The 15,364-nt window shown below is 39.9% G+C and overlaps 1 protein-coding gene across 2 annotated transcripts in view; it reads left to right on the forward strand.

Moving 5' to 3' along the window:
* Window positions 1-1,419: 1,419 nt before the first annotated feature.
* The window catches only part of LOC127444440 (importin subunit alpha-4-like), a 37,680-nt gene continuing 23,735 nt past the window's right edge, over window positions 1,420-15,364 (forward strand). Inside the window, exons 1-3 of one of the 2 annotated variants that reach the window (XM_051703818.1) lie at window positions 1,459-1,577; window positions 10,083-10,228; window positions 14,475-14,519. In XM_051703818.1, coding sequence (XP_051559778.1) covers window positions 10,136-10,228; window positions 14,475-14,519 — 138 coding nt within the window. In that variant the 5' untranslated portion in view covers window positions 1,459-1,577; window positions 10,083-10,135. Of the gene's footprint in view, window positions 1,578-10,082; window positions 10,229-14,474; window positions 14,520-15,364 lie in introns of both variants that reach the window. The other variant, XM_051703819.1, reaches the window with a different exon arrangement.

A 15,364-nucleotide genomic window follows, 5' to 3' on the forward strand; every position in this document is an offset into this window, starting at 1 on the left:
AAATTAACCCTGGTTTACTGTGCATAGTGAATTTCTACAAAGGCATTTGTAATTGAAAACGACTGTGTAAGAATGATGCAGCATCCACGCCGCTAGGTGTCAGTGTAAGCTAATGTAAGCTACTTCAACAAACTTCAAAAAAATGACTGTGCACCTTTCAAGGCAGAAATGTGAAGCTTATAATTTTATAAAAGCACTTACATTCATTATTCTGTTAAAACTTGTATTATTTGAGCTGTAAAGTTGTTTTAGGGTTTGTTGACACTACATCATAATGACAACGAAGTTGTAAAATTAGATATAACTTTATGCAGAAAATGTTAGTAAGTGTTTTTATCATACTAAAATCATGTTAACATGCATATTGTTTATGTCTGGTGGCTATACTTTTGAAACAGTGAGTATTTTAATGTTTACTGATTGGCCACATTCACTTCCATTGTAAGTGCCTCACTGGAACCCAGATTTTTTTTTTTTTTTTTTTTTTTTAATGAGTCGAAATAAATGTTTGTGGTAATCAACATTATGTCACAAATGCTGTCGATTGAGCTTAACTTGTATTGAACCCGGAATATTCCTTTAATTTAACATTGTGAATATCTCGCATTTCAACAAACGTCATCTAACTGGCATGCAGTGTTGGGTGAGTTACTCTAAAAAATTTATGAATTACTAACTACTAATTATATCTTCTACAGCGTAATTAGATTACTGTACTAATTACTCTGTCTGAAAAGTAATTGCATTACTTATTACTAATTACTTTCAACCTCAACCAGATGTTAAATAAAGGATAGGCATGCAACTGTTCTTTTAATTCTTTCAAATAAATCATATAAAATCAAATAAATTATTCCAAAGAATGGCCAAAGAATTTAAGGGGGCTGCATTAAATTAGAAAACATATATTTTAACATTAGACGTTACATTTCGATTTTAAATTCACTATTGTTTTATACAGAATTGTTCTATAGTCTATACAGTATTTAACACAATTACATCTGAAGTAACTGTAATTAAATTACTGAAAAAATAAGAGTAATACATTACGTTTTTCTTCAATGAAAAAGTAATTTAAGTACAGTAATTAATTACTTAGTAATGCATTACACCCAACACTGCTGTCATGTCCATACAGCGTTTTAACCTATCTCCACATACGTTTTTGGCGTAAAGCTTATACAGGCAGGTCAGCTGAGCGAAATTGCGCAAGCTCTACGCAAACCTGTGCCCCACTGCATAATTAAAAGACCTTTAATTACGAACCCCTCCATGAAGTGGTGTTAAACTGTAGTATGCATCCTTAAAACCTGTTATTAACAAAATGTGTCAAAAATCTAAGTTTTATTACAAAAGGTCTGAGTGTAGCTCCTCCTCCCGTCTTGTCGGCTCCGCACCGCCCCGGTACACACACACACACGCACGCACACCGTGAACTCCCCCCTCCAAAGCGGAGCGGAGCTCTGCACGTCGGTTGGGACTACAGACACACACATACACACAGAGCCATGGCCGAAAACGCCGGCTTGGAAAACCATCGCATTAAGAGCTTTAAAAACAAGGGGCGAGATGTGGAGGTAGGTCCGCCGGAGACTTTGGACTCTGTGCATTTTATTTAAACGGGGTTTCGTCCTCCTGGGTTTGGTAGTTCTTATGGGTTTATGGTGTTTGTGGATCCAGCAACAGCAGCATCATGCGGAGCGGGCGCGGCCTACACGCAGGCCTCTTTAAACAAACATTTCCCTTCAATATTTACCGCGTCTTCGAGCATTACACACGAACGCGAGCCGTTATAACTGATGAATTAGGACTGGAATATTATTTAGGGGTCGTTTATTATCTTGTTTCCGTGGCGGAGCTGTTTATTTTCCATTTTAAGTGTCGCTGGGCCAAAAAACATGCCTGCGTGCTAGTTGTTAACTGATTAGCAGGCGACAGCTCTCTACCGTCTCTACCATTCCGTTTATGTGCTTTTCTCCTAAAGTATACTTTTGACATTAATGTGTGTAAGATAAGTGCCTTGTAAATCACCAAAAAGCCTGAAATATAACCTGTGAAACTTGATGTATGCGACAGAGACCGGTGTATTAGCTAGCTGGCTAGAACTGAACTACCCAAACATCTGACCTATTTATCGCTTGTTTAGTTGCACCACGTTAGCACAACCTGGTGTGTTTGAACCTAATGAACCTCTTCACGAATCAGAGCTGATTATGGTGTTTCATAAAGCTTATAAAATGTCATTTTGAAATGAGTGCATTTAAAATCTGAACACCACCTCAATCTATGACCTTCAGATCTTCAAAGCTTCAGTGAAAACCTCGTAACGTTAGTGTTCTTGGAAGCTTACCCTAATGTAGGCTGCATAAAAGCGACCTAGAACTTATAGTAAACCAAGATGATGGATTTTATACTAATGCCACAAGACTGGACATCTACCATTTGACATAGTAGCTGTTTCATCCTGGTGATTTAAGATGGATTACCATAACGAACATGTGTAACCAGTCCTGCTCGAGCCTCTCAGAGCGGGATTCAAACCGGCGTCTCCAGCATGGGAGGCAGGCATGCTAACGAGGAGGTTAAAGGCTACAGCCCCTAGCATCAGTCGCTAGTGCGCCTCTTGAGGCCTGGGGATTGAGGTTTACACACTGCACAACTACCTACCAGCTGCCACTGTTACACTTACCCCCCTAAACCTCACTCCCATCCGGGTCACAGCACCACTGTAACCGGTCCTGCTCGACCCGCACTGAAAGGGATTCGAACCGGCATCTTCAGCATGGGAGGTGGGTGCGCTAACGAGGAGGCTAAAGGCTACAGCCGCTAGTGTCATTCGCTAACGCGACACTTGAGACCAGGGGATTGAGGTTTACACACTGCACAGCTACCTACCAGCTGGCTACCATTACACTCACCCCCCCCAAACCTCACTCCCATCCGGGTCACGGCACCATTGTAACCAGTCCTGCTCGACCCGCTCTGAACGGGATTCGAACCGGCATGATCACTGTCCAGTATGGGAGGCTGGCGTGTTAACAAGGAGGCTAAAGGCTACAGTTCCTAGCATCAGTCGCTAGCGCGCCTCTTGAGGCCAAGGGAGTAAGGTTTACGCACTGCACAGCTACCTACCAGCTGGCTACCGTTACACATACATACTCTCAACCCTTAATTAATAATGTTAGCAAAGAACAAGGTGCAGTGATTACACTTGCATACCCTTGGTGTTTTCCAAACGGCAGTTTTGCGCCCCTGAAGGGCACTGCGGGAAGGGGATGCCACTCGAAAATTTGCTCCAAACAAAAGTAAGAAAACATTTTTTTTCCACGAAGAGCACTTTTACAAAGACTATTAGTGAAGGGTACATTCACTCAGTGCTTTCATGCTCCTTTAGAGTGCCCACGTCAAGAGATCTGTCCTTCGAAGGGAGTAGGGCATAGTGATGATCACTTTCAATTGGAATTCGCCCCCCTGTTGCTACTAGACGTCATTATCATCTTCTGCCGTGGACACATCAGAGTAACTCCTGAGGCCTTCTTCAAGACTAATGGTGTGAAGTGACTGGGACTGCAGGGTGCTGGTGTGACTCAGCCGTCAGACACACATGGCTTCAAATGAAGCCAACAAAGCTGTCGCCATTCTGCAGCTATTCCTGGAATTTGCAAAGCAGATGCAGATTTGTCATCTTGTGTCCCCACAAGCACATGCACAGTCGGGCCGTTTACTCTGTATTTGATGTGGCCAGCAACGGACTATGGATCTGTGGGATTCTCCGGTTCATTAGCTGGTGGATTTGGCCCAAATACAAGGATGTAATCATAGCTAACAGAGGGAGTGACAAATACTTTTGTGTTTTGCTTTGCTAAATGGCTTTGGAGGGAAAAATTTGAACATGCAGCCATTTGATTAGTCTGTTTGAACAAAGTCTACCATATTGCATGCTGTCTTGATACATTCGACGTCACAGGACAGGTCAAAGAGTTCATGTAAACATATTTGCACACGCAATTAAAAAAACATCCTGGTTTTTTGCATGTGACAGTAGTTTTAGCTAAAGCATGCAATACATTACATTTTGTGTCTCCTAAATTTAAAAACAATATTAAAGGAATATTCCGGGTTCAATACAAGTTAAGCTCAATGGACAGCATTTATGGCATAATGTTTTTTTTAATTTCTTTAAAAAAAAAAAAAATGTCATGGCAACGAAGTTGTAAAATTAGATATAACTTTACACAGAAAAGGCTTGTAAGCATTTTGTACTCACGAAAATTTTCTTTTTTTGTCAACAATAATGAAGGCAAGACGAAAAAGGCGCATCATGACGATAATTAAACTATATTAATTCAAACATACTGTTGCAAAATATTATGAGAATAAAAATACAGCAAGATACTAACTGCACAAACAGAAGAAACATTTATTTTTATAAGAAGAAACATCTCTCGTTTCATCTAATCCAATAATCTAGTATGTTGGGTTTGTTCAGAAAGAGCTGAACAAAATTATCTTTACAAACAGGTTAATTACCTCACTCAAACGCATCCTATTGTACAAGTCTAAATACATTTTTGTTTTAATCAACAAACACACATGCTGTCCATGGAGCAGAACCTGTATTGAACCCAGAATATGCCTTTTAAAAAGTTACCCACTTGTTAGTATTGTTTTTACATTTAGCAGACAATTTTATCCAAAGCGACATTAACAGGTAAAGTCAAGGTATGCTTGTTATCAATAGGCCTATACAGTGCATTCAGAAAGTATTCAGACCCCTTCATTTTTGTCACATTTTGTTATGGGGCAGCCTTATGCTAAAATGCTTTAGTTTTCTTTTTTCACATCAATCTACACTCCATACCCCATAATGACAAAGTAAAAATCAGATTTTTAATAACTTAGCAAATTTATTAAAATGAAAAAGCTGAAATATCACATTGACATAAGTATTCAGACCCTTTGCTATGACGCTTCAAATTTAGCTCTGGTGCATCCCATTTCTCTGGATCATCTTTGAGATGTTTCTACACTTTGATTGGAGTCCACTTGTGGAAAATTCAATTGATTGGACCTGATTTGGAAAAGCACACACCTGTCTATATAAGGTCTTACAGCTGAAAATGCATATCAGAGCAAAAACCAAGCCATGAGGTCAAAGGAACTGCCTGCAGAGCTCAGAGACAGGATTGTGTCGAGGCACAGATCTGGGGAAGGCTACGTAAATGTTTGGCTACATTGAAGGTTCCCAAGAGCACTGTGGCCTCCATAATTCTTATATAATTCTTATTTGGAAGAAGTTGGAAACAACCAGGACTCTTCCTAGAGTTGGCAGCCTGGCCAAACTGAACAATCGGCCTTGGTAAGAGGTGACCAAGAACCGATGGTCACTCTGGTTGAGCTCCATAGTTCATGTGTAGAGATGGGAGAAACTTGCAGAAGGACAACCATCACTGCAACACTCCACCAATCTGAGCTTTATGGCAAAGTGGCCAGACGGAAGCCTCTCTTCAGTGCAAGACACATAAAGCACCTAAATGACTCTCAGACTGTGAGAAACGAGATTCTCTGGTCTGATGAAACGAAGATTGAACTGTTTCGCCTCAATTCCAAGCGTCATGTCTGGAGGAAACCAGGCACCGCTCATCACCTGCGCAATACCATCCCAACGGTGAAGCACGGTGGTGGTAGCACCATGCTGTGGGGATGTTTTTCAGTGGCAAGGACTGAGGTACTGGTCAGGGTTGAAGGAAAGCTGAACGCAGAAAAATACAGAGATATCCTTAATGAAAACCTGGTCCAGAGCACTCAGAAACTTAGACTGGGCCGAAGGTTCACCTTCCAATAGGACAATGACCCTAAGTACACAGCCAAGACAACGCAACAGTGGCTTAGGGACAACTCTGTGAATGTCCTTGAGTGGCCCAGCCAGAGCCCAGACTTGAACCCAATCGAACATCTCTGGAGAAACCAGAAAATGGCTGTCCACCGATGGTCTCCATCCAACCTGACAGAGCTTGAGAGGATCTGCAGAGAAGAATGGCAGAAAATCCCCAAATCCAGGTTTGCAAAGCTTGCCGCATCATACCCATAAAGACTTCAACTAAGTACTGAGTTAAGGGTCTGAATACTTATGTCAGTGTGATATTTCAGTTTTTCTTTTTAATACATTTGCTAAGTTATCAAAAATCTGTTTTTTGCTTTGTCATTTTGGGGTATGGAGTGTAGATTGATGTGAAAAAATAAATAATTTAAAGCATTTTAGTATTAAGCTGCAACATAACAAAATGTGAGAAAAAGAAGGGGTCTGAATACTTTCTGAATGCACTGTATATATGTTCCTTGGTGATCGAACCCATAACCTTGGTTTGTGAGTACTGTGCTCTACCAGTTGAGCAACAAGAACTCCCTGTTTTAGTAATGGTCTTTTTTGTTCTTTGAGATAAAAATTAGCCTTTGAATGATTCAAGCCGTATTTCTGGTGCCGCTGGATATTTGTGGTAGTTAAATGTGATCAGCTTATTTATTAGCTTGTTGTGGACCTAAGAGGAGTGAGACAGCATGTCTTCAGACCACTCTGGCAATGAGACAAGCACATACACACACACTGTGTCATTATGTTGGTCTCAAGAGTGCCAAGCTGTCATGTCACTGGCGAAGCATCGCTAAATTTTGGAGCGCTTCCTCTTGGCTCAGCCTTCTGTCATTGTGCTGTGACTCACACATCTCATGTATTTTATATGCATACAGTGCTAAAATATAAATGCTGGTTTAATCAATTCAAATATCAGTTTAATGTAGGGGAAAATGGCTTTCTGTTATCCAGGTGTTTTTTTTTTTTTAGTCGTAGTTTGTCGTTTGACAAAAATGCCCTTTTTAAATTTTGTCAATATTTTGTCATATTAATTTTAGTCAGTTATACTGTAAAATGGCATATTTTAGTCAAAAATGTAAAAGGTACAACAAAATATAACTGTCCTTGTTAAAAGCTATTGAAGTAATAGCTTTAAATGAATGTACTGGAGTATTAGCTACTTTTCAAGATACTGAAGAAGACACACTGAAGAATTTCTTGTAGTTATTGTGCATGTTTATGCATTCGCTATTTATAATGTTCAGATTGTACAGTCAGTTCCCTTTAAATCTGCATGTAACTGACAAAAAAGGTCCGTTACAGCTGTCTTTAGTCCTCCATGTTTCAAACAGATCACCCAAAATGCATTTTAAAATTGAGATTGAAATTCATTCACAAACTCATGCAGTTTATTCATGATAACATGTCAACAAACATGAAAAAATGGCTCGTGCTCGTTTTTTGCACTTATTTGCAAAGGGGGTGGGAGGGATCTGAAAATAACAATGGGAGATGTGGGTGAAGTTTTATTTTCTAATTGTTTTTTTTGTCTCCTGCTTCCTAATACCTTGCCCTCTGTGGCTCATTGTTGGTCTCTCACTCGTCAGGACAGTGCGCACACAAGATGTCTAGATATCAATCCGGTTTGAAATCTGTTATAGCGTCTGCGACTTGTCGCAGGAGTGCGCACACTACAAGTCTTGAGATCTGAGGCTTCTCGTCGCAGACCAGTCGCCAACTCAAAACATCAACGGAGACGAGCTCGAGTCGTTTAGTGTACACTAGCCTTTTGGCATATTGCACTGTGTTTAGCGTGTTTTTACAGAAACCGCATATTTGCAACACAATCTGACTAGCGCGTAATTTAAGTTCACCTGTTCATTTGCCTCATTGACTGTGCAGATGGTAGTTGTAATATCACATATGTTGTGGATATGTACAATAGTATGCATTTGAGTGAGGTAATTAACCCGTTTGTAAAGAGAATTTTGCCGGTGTTCAGCTCTTTCTGAACAAACCCAACATACTAGATTTATTGGATTAGATGAATCAAGAGATGTTTCTTCTTATAAAAATAAATGTTTCCTCTGTTTGTGCAGTTAGTATCTTGCTGTATTTTTATTCTCATAATATTTTGCAACAGTATGTTTGAATTAATATAGTTTAATTATCGTCATGATGCGCCTTTTTCGTCTTGCCTTCGTTATTGTTGACAAAAAAAGTTTCACGAGTAATTTTGTTGATCAGATTAGCAGTGCTGTTATCAGGCACTTTGAACGGTATTCCTGAAGATCTGATGTTTTTATTACTAGGGATGTCCCGATACGAGTACAGGTACCGATACTTTCTTTTTGGTACTTGCCGATACAGAGTCCGATCCCTTTTTTTTTCTGAATTACATATTAACAGTTTATTTCAATTTTATCATCAAAATTAATTCGTTAAAACTTGAATTGAATGAAAGTATAACAGTTAATTTTCAACATGATATATTATTTTTATCAAATGAAGTGATTTTATACAGAAACTCAGAGCACAATCCAAAATACAACATTGGAGATATTTTTGTCAAATAAAGTGCTGCATAACAGAGCATCACAGATGTGAGATATTGCTTAAATATAATACTATGACTATTGATTTATTATTAGTATTGCAGTGAATATTACATAACAATACAGTACTTTTTCCCTTTATTTTGGCGGAGCTCTTATTTTTAAGTGTTAGCATTGTTGTGACCAAGGAGCTCTGACGTTATGACGGTAGCTTCCTACTCGTGAGACTCAAAGTGATTATTAAATAAAATAAATATGCAGTCTGTATGTGCCTCGCACTATAAAATGAATTAGCACTGTGCTCACTGCTCACTGTCATGTGCTAAAAAGAGCGTGCGGGGGGGGGGCCTGGGTAGCTCAGCGAGTAAAGACGCTGACTACCATCCCTGGAGTCACGAGTTCGAATCCAGGGTGTGTTGAGTGACTCCAGCCAGGTCTCCTAAGCAACCAAATTGGCCCGGTTGCTAGGGAGGGTAGAGTCACATGGGGTAACCTCCTCGTGGTCGCTATAATGTGGTTCTCGCTCTCAGTGGGGCACGTGGTGAGTTGTGCGTGGATGCTGTGGAGAATAGCGTGAAGCCTCCACATGTGCTATGTCTCCGTGGTTATGTGCTCAACAAGCCACGTGATAAGATGCGTGGATTGACGTTCTCAGACATGGAGGCAACTGAGATTCGTCCTCCGCCACCCGGATTGAGGCGAGTCGCTATGCCACCATGAGGATTTAGAGCGCAATGGGGACTGGGCATTCCAAATTGGGGAGAAAAAAAACAGAGCATGCAATGCTCATGATGGTGTTTTCCATGTATGAGCCAAGGAGCTTTAAAAGTTATGATCACTTTATGTCTGCACAACACCGGCTCCACACATTCACAAGCACTCACATTTAAAGCGCTGCACATGCAAACTATATATTTATCTCATTAAAGGTGCACTCAGTAAAAATATTTTGTTTTTGTAATTTTGGACAGTTACTGAGATTGAGTAGTATTCGGCTGGACATGGCAGCCCCTATGAGGGGGACCCTCTTGATGTAGAATAAAACAGCTTTTATAAGGTTATTGATATGACTGGAGTCTTCATTTTTATATGAGTGGTCATGATTTTATGCATATGTTTCAAAATTACAATTCATGTCTTAGGAGTAAAACGTTTTCAATGAGGAAACAATTACTGAGTGCACCTTTAAATCACAGTTTTGTTGTTAAATAATCTCATTAGGACATGACGTGTTTTTAATTTGTGTGCTAAATGTTTACGTAATGACATTCATATGTCAGATGGTATCAGTTTTTGCCAACGGAGTATTTTTATGAGTACCAGTACATGATCACGGTATTGGACATGATTCTGATATACGTATCAATTTTGGGACATCCCTTTTTATTGCTTTGTTGAAATTGCTCACAGCACCATTAAGTAAAAATTTTTTGGCAAGGCATCTATCTGAATTAATTGTGATTTAAAGCATGTCGTATCACTCCTATCTTCCCTTCCCGAAGTGCTGTACTCTTGAACTCTTGCTCTGAGTAGCCAGTAATGCTTGGAACTTCCTGGGCAATTGCATGATATCTAAGGCTTCATTCAGAAATTAATGTGTTTGTATTTCATCCTTTTCTCATTCCCCTCCTTGTTTGTCTTGCTTAACTTTAACATCCTCTCTCATTCCCCCTCAGTGCCCTTTGGATTGCAAAAGACATGGTGTGGGTTTGCTGTAACATGAACTAGAATGCCTAGTCACAAGATCAAATCTGATCTGTCCCACCATCCTCACCACACTGCATCTGAAATCTCTACATCAGTGGCTGCTGCTGTTTTTATGGCATGTCTGTCCCCTTTTTCTCCTGTGTCCTGTAGAAGTATTTTTTTGTATGTTCCACTGTTAAAAATGGGTGGCAGATATGTGAAAGGCACAAACTCATTTAATCTTGCCATGTGAAAAGTGGACTGTCAACCATTTGTCACTGTTTATTGCATTTTGTTGGACCAAATATGTTCTGGTCATTCTGTCTGGAGCAGATGTGTGTTCTATTTAGTTTTGTGCAACAGTTCTAAAAAAAAAAAAAAAAAAAAAAAAAAAAAAATAGCTACAAAGTGTGATTGTCTAAATGGAATTCTCCCTGCAGGAGTGAGTGACAGCTCGGCTCTGCTGTCACCATGGCTACCATGGTTGGTTGCCTCTTTGTTCTGTTGGAGTGGCTAGATTTTGATAGCTATTTATGTTACATTTTGGTTGCATTAAACACATTGTTCATTATTAGAAGGTGTGACCATTGCCATCTATGAACATATTTGAGCTATATCTGTCTTTCAAAAAAAAAAAGTTCAAGTTTTGAAAGACTGTTACTTTTCTAAGCGACCATACTTACAATTTCTGTCTGGCCAACTGTAAAATGGGTGAAAAAAATACCATAAACTTACATTGAAGTATAGGCACTCAGTCCCTAAGAAACCAGAATATCATCGAGACTTGTGTGTGGGCTCTTTTGACTTGGGCCTGTATGCAATGACCCAGAAGACTCTTTACAACCACATAGCATTAAAAACACTCTGAACACCCTAACAATTAGGTAGCAATGTGTTAACAAGCACTTGGAACACTTTAGCAATTGCGTTAGGGCTGGTTAAAAATATTGATTTTCGATGCATCTTCATTTTGAAGACATCAATTCTTAAATCCCAAGATCAGTCTTTAACTCTATTACACAAAATTAATATACAGCAGCAAGAAAAAGTATGTGGACCCTTTGGAATTAGCTGATTTTCTGCATTAATTGGTCATAAAATGTGATCTCATCTTCATCAAAGTCACAAGTATAGTTAAACACAATGTGCTTAAGCTAACGACACACTAACAGTTATAGTCTTTAAAGAGGCCCTATTATGCTTTTTGGGATTTTACCTTTCCTTTAGTATGTAATTTAGCTGTTTGTGCATGTAAAAGTTCTGCAAATTTACAAAGCATAAAGTCCATGCAAAAGAGAGTTATTCTCTCCCACAGACAACACTACTCAAGAACTACAAGAAACGGCTGGATTGTAGTCCAGCCATTTCTTCCGTAAAGTATCTACGTCACCAAGTAATACATTTGCATAATGCCCGCCTAAGGGCTACTTTGGCCCGTCCGCCAGAATAAGTTGGCTTAGTGTTGTTGCCATGTCGAGAAGAAGCTGTTCTCTTCACTGCGCAAGCAAAACCTCTTTGTTGGACTTCCAAATGCAGACGAATTGAAGAATCGGTGGTTAAAATGTTTTTTTTTTTACCACTATTCCTCAGCAGTACAGTCACAACCAATGCCGGATTTTCAAGACGGTTACTCCTGAAAGATGGTGTAGTTCCCACTTTGTTGGGACAATCTGGCACTTCAGGATCACAACCTGCAAGTTTGCTTGATTATTTGTGGATTTGTCTGCTACTGAGTTCAAATACAGAGTTTTGTGTTATAGCTACGGTATACACCCAGTGCACAGCTGTAGACCTATGCTAACCTCCTAGCAAATGTTATTGTGTTGAAAAAGTTTTGCTAATCAGCTGCGGGCCCACTTTTACCTACAGTTGTGTAGAATTATGCAGAATGTTTGTCGTTGTTACTATCATGAATAGTGATCAAGTGTGGAGATGGATTTATTTTTACAAACGGTAATTTTACGTCTGCAATCCACGGTAGTGCTCGGCTAACTTGCTATGTAATGTTATTGTTTTGGTAAGGGTTTACTATTCAGCTGTGGGCCGGCTTTTACCTAAAACTGTAACAAAATGGTCGATCTCAAGAGTCTTATTTAATTATATAATTACAAGCTGTAATATTACGGCCGCTATCCACAGTAGTCCACGACTTACTTGCTCACTAACCGGGAGTAAGCCTCTATTCTCCGTTCATAGCTTGGGCAAAAAAAGTTTGGCTACACCCATTCCAGCAAAAGAAGAGTAACTTGCACTGTGTCTTTTACTTGAAGCTTTGTTAGGTTCACAATAATCAACAGTGTACTTGTAAGAAAGCTACAAAAGTAAAACTTACCACTGTGAAACGTCCTGTTCAAGTCGTGCTTGTGCTGGTGGTTCGGGTCAATCAGCTTGTTCTTCCAAACTTTCATAATTGGACTCAAACTGGTACGGCAAAAACCGAAGCCACTGTTACCATAGTTACAATAGTGTTTACAGCTGTTAAGGAATCCTGAAACTCGGTTATGGTAAGGGGCGTTACATTTCCGACACACGCTGTACATGGTTGATCAGTCACAACAGACTAGGCCAGCTGACCAATCAGAGCAGACTGGGTTTTTCGGAAAGGGGGGCTTTAAAGAGACAGGAGCTAATTCAGAGCGTTTGAGCCAGAGGATGAAAATAGGTTTAGCAGAAATGTACAGTATGAGAAAAATGTGTTTATTAAAGCATGTAAACCTATTCTAGTAGACCCCCAAAATAAAATCATGAACCTGTTAATTAGCATAATATGGGCTCTTTAATGTCTTCATTGAACACATCCCATTAAACATTCTTAGTGCTGTGGAAAAAGTGAACCCTTGGATTTAATAACTGGTCGATCCTCCTTTGGCAGCAGTAACCTCAACCAAGTGTTTCCAGTAGCTGTGGATTAGACCTGCACAGAACTGCTTCAGCTCAGCCATATTCTTAGGATGTCTGGTGTGAACGGCTCTCTTGAGGTCTTTTCACAGTTTCTCTATCGGGTTAAGGTCTGGGCTGTAACTTTTTTTTGAAGCCATTCTGTAGTGGATTTACTTTGATGTTTAGGGTCATTGTCCCGCTGCATCACCCAACTTCTATTGAGCTTCAGCTGGCGCACAGCCACCCTGACTTTATCCTGTAGGATATCTTGATAAACTTGGGAATCCATTTTTTCCTTGATGATGGCAAGCGGTCCATGCCCCGAAGCAGCCCCAAATCATGATGCTCTCTCCACCTTACTTCACCGCTGGGATGATGTTTTCATGTTGGTATGTGGTGCCCTTTTTACGCCATAGGTAGTGCTGCGTGTTCTTCCCAAACAATTTAAACTTTGTTTCATCAGTCATCAGCAGCTTCCTTCTTGGTGTCCAGCCATGGACATCATGCCTGTTTAATGTTTTCCATATAGTAGACTCAGGAAAAGAGATGTTAACCAGTTCCAATGATTCCTTCAAGTCTTTAGCTGTCACTCTTTTTTTTTTTTTTTTGACCTAATTGAGCATTCTGCGGTGTGCCCTTTGAGTCATTTTGGCTGCAGGTCCACTTCTAGGGAGAATAGCCACAGTACAAAATCGTCTCCATTTACAGACAATTTGTCTAACTGTGGACAGATGAATATCTAAGCTCTTCGAGATAACTGGTCGAAGAGTATCTTTGTAACTCTTTCCAGCTTTATGCAAAGCAAGAATTCTTTATCGTAGGTCTTCAGAGATCTCTTTTTTTTTTTTTGCAAGGCATGGTCCACGTCAGCAGATGCTACTTGTGAATAGCAAAATGAGGACAAAATTGTTTTTGGGACAAAATCCCAAGAGAGTCAAAGTAGCTCTAACCCACACCTCCCATCTCATTTCATTAATTGGATGCCAGGTTTGCCGCCAGCTGACTCCAATTAGCTTTTGTTGACGTCATTAGCCTGGGGGTTCACATACTTTTTCAACCTACACTGTGAATGTTTAAATGATTTGTTTAAAATGTACAAGAACAATACAATAATTTGTGTGTCATTAGTTCAAACAAATTGTGTTTGTTCATTATTGTAACTTAGATGCTCAAACCAGATTTTAAGACAAATGTATTCACATGCAGGTAATTCCAAAGGGTTCACATACTTTTTCTTGCCACTAAGTAAAATTTGTATAATTAACAGCATTAGCTGTGAGAGAATTTCTTTCATATGTAAGCAAAATGGACATTATATGAATCTGAATCAAATAGGAAAATATGTATCCATTTCCAGCCCTAAATTGCAAAGCAACACCGTGGCAACCTCTTACAACACTCTGGCATTATAGCTGCATATTGTGCACTCAGCTATGTTCTACTGTTCATATCGGTAAAGTACTAACCACACGATTTCTCTTGCTCTTTTTTTTTATTTTCAGACGATGCGAAGACATCGTAATGAAGTGACGGTAGAACTGAGGAAGGTAAGTGATTTAACAACCAGAGGTCTAGAAAGCTACTTCAGATGAATGCTATTTAAAGCTGAAATGGGCTACTGAACTTTCCATTATATTGCAAAACATGTGATTTTCAATTCTGATTCTCTATGGGTTTTTTATTATTCCAAAATAAATGGGGGTCTGGGTAGCACATCGAGTATTGACACTGACTACCACCCCTGGAGTCATGAGTTCGAATCCAGGGTGTGCTGAGTGACTCCAGCCAGGTCTCCTAAGCAACCAAATTGGACCGGTTGCTAGGGAGGGTAGAGTCACACGGGGTAACCTCCTCGTGGTCGCGATTAGTGGTTCTCGCTCTCAGTGGGTTGCGTGGTAAGTTGTGCGTGGATCGTGGAGAGTAGCATGAGCCTCCCCATGCTGGGAATCTCCGTGGTGTCATGCACAACGAGCCACGTGATAAGATGCGCGGATTGACAGTCTCAGAAGTGGAGGCAACTGAGACTTGTCCGCCACCCGGATTGAGGTAACCGCGCCACCACGAGGACCTACTAAGTAGTGGGAATTGGGCATTCCAAATTGGGAGAAATTTGAGAAATTTTTAATAAATAATAATAATTTAAACTGCACAGTTGTAGCAACAACTTTATCTGAAGCGAATCGTTGTTAGGTGTTTCAAACTGATTACAAGTGACTCAGTGAGCACTCAAGGTTTCAATTTAGTGTTCCATGTCAGAGGTCTGAATAGACCTTATTCATAGTTGTGTCATATTTGATTTTTGATGTGAATGAAAACGAGGCTGTGAGGGATATACTTGCAGTCTCTTTAATGGCATGCACTCATCAAACCTAATTTAACAGAACTCAGATTT

Source organism: Myxocyprinus asiaticus, chromosome 7 (assembly GCF_019703515.2).
Source record: "Myxocyprinus asiaticus isolate MX2 ecotype Aquarium Trade chromosome 7, UBuf_Myxa_2, whole genome shotgun sequence".
Lineage (NCBI taxonomy): Eukaryota > Metazoa > Chordata > Actinopteri > Cypriniformes > Catostomidae > Myxocyprinus > Myxocyprinus asiaticus.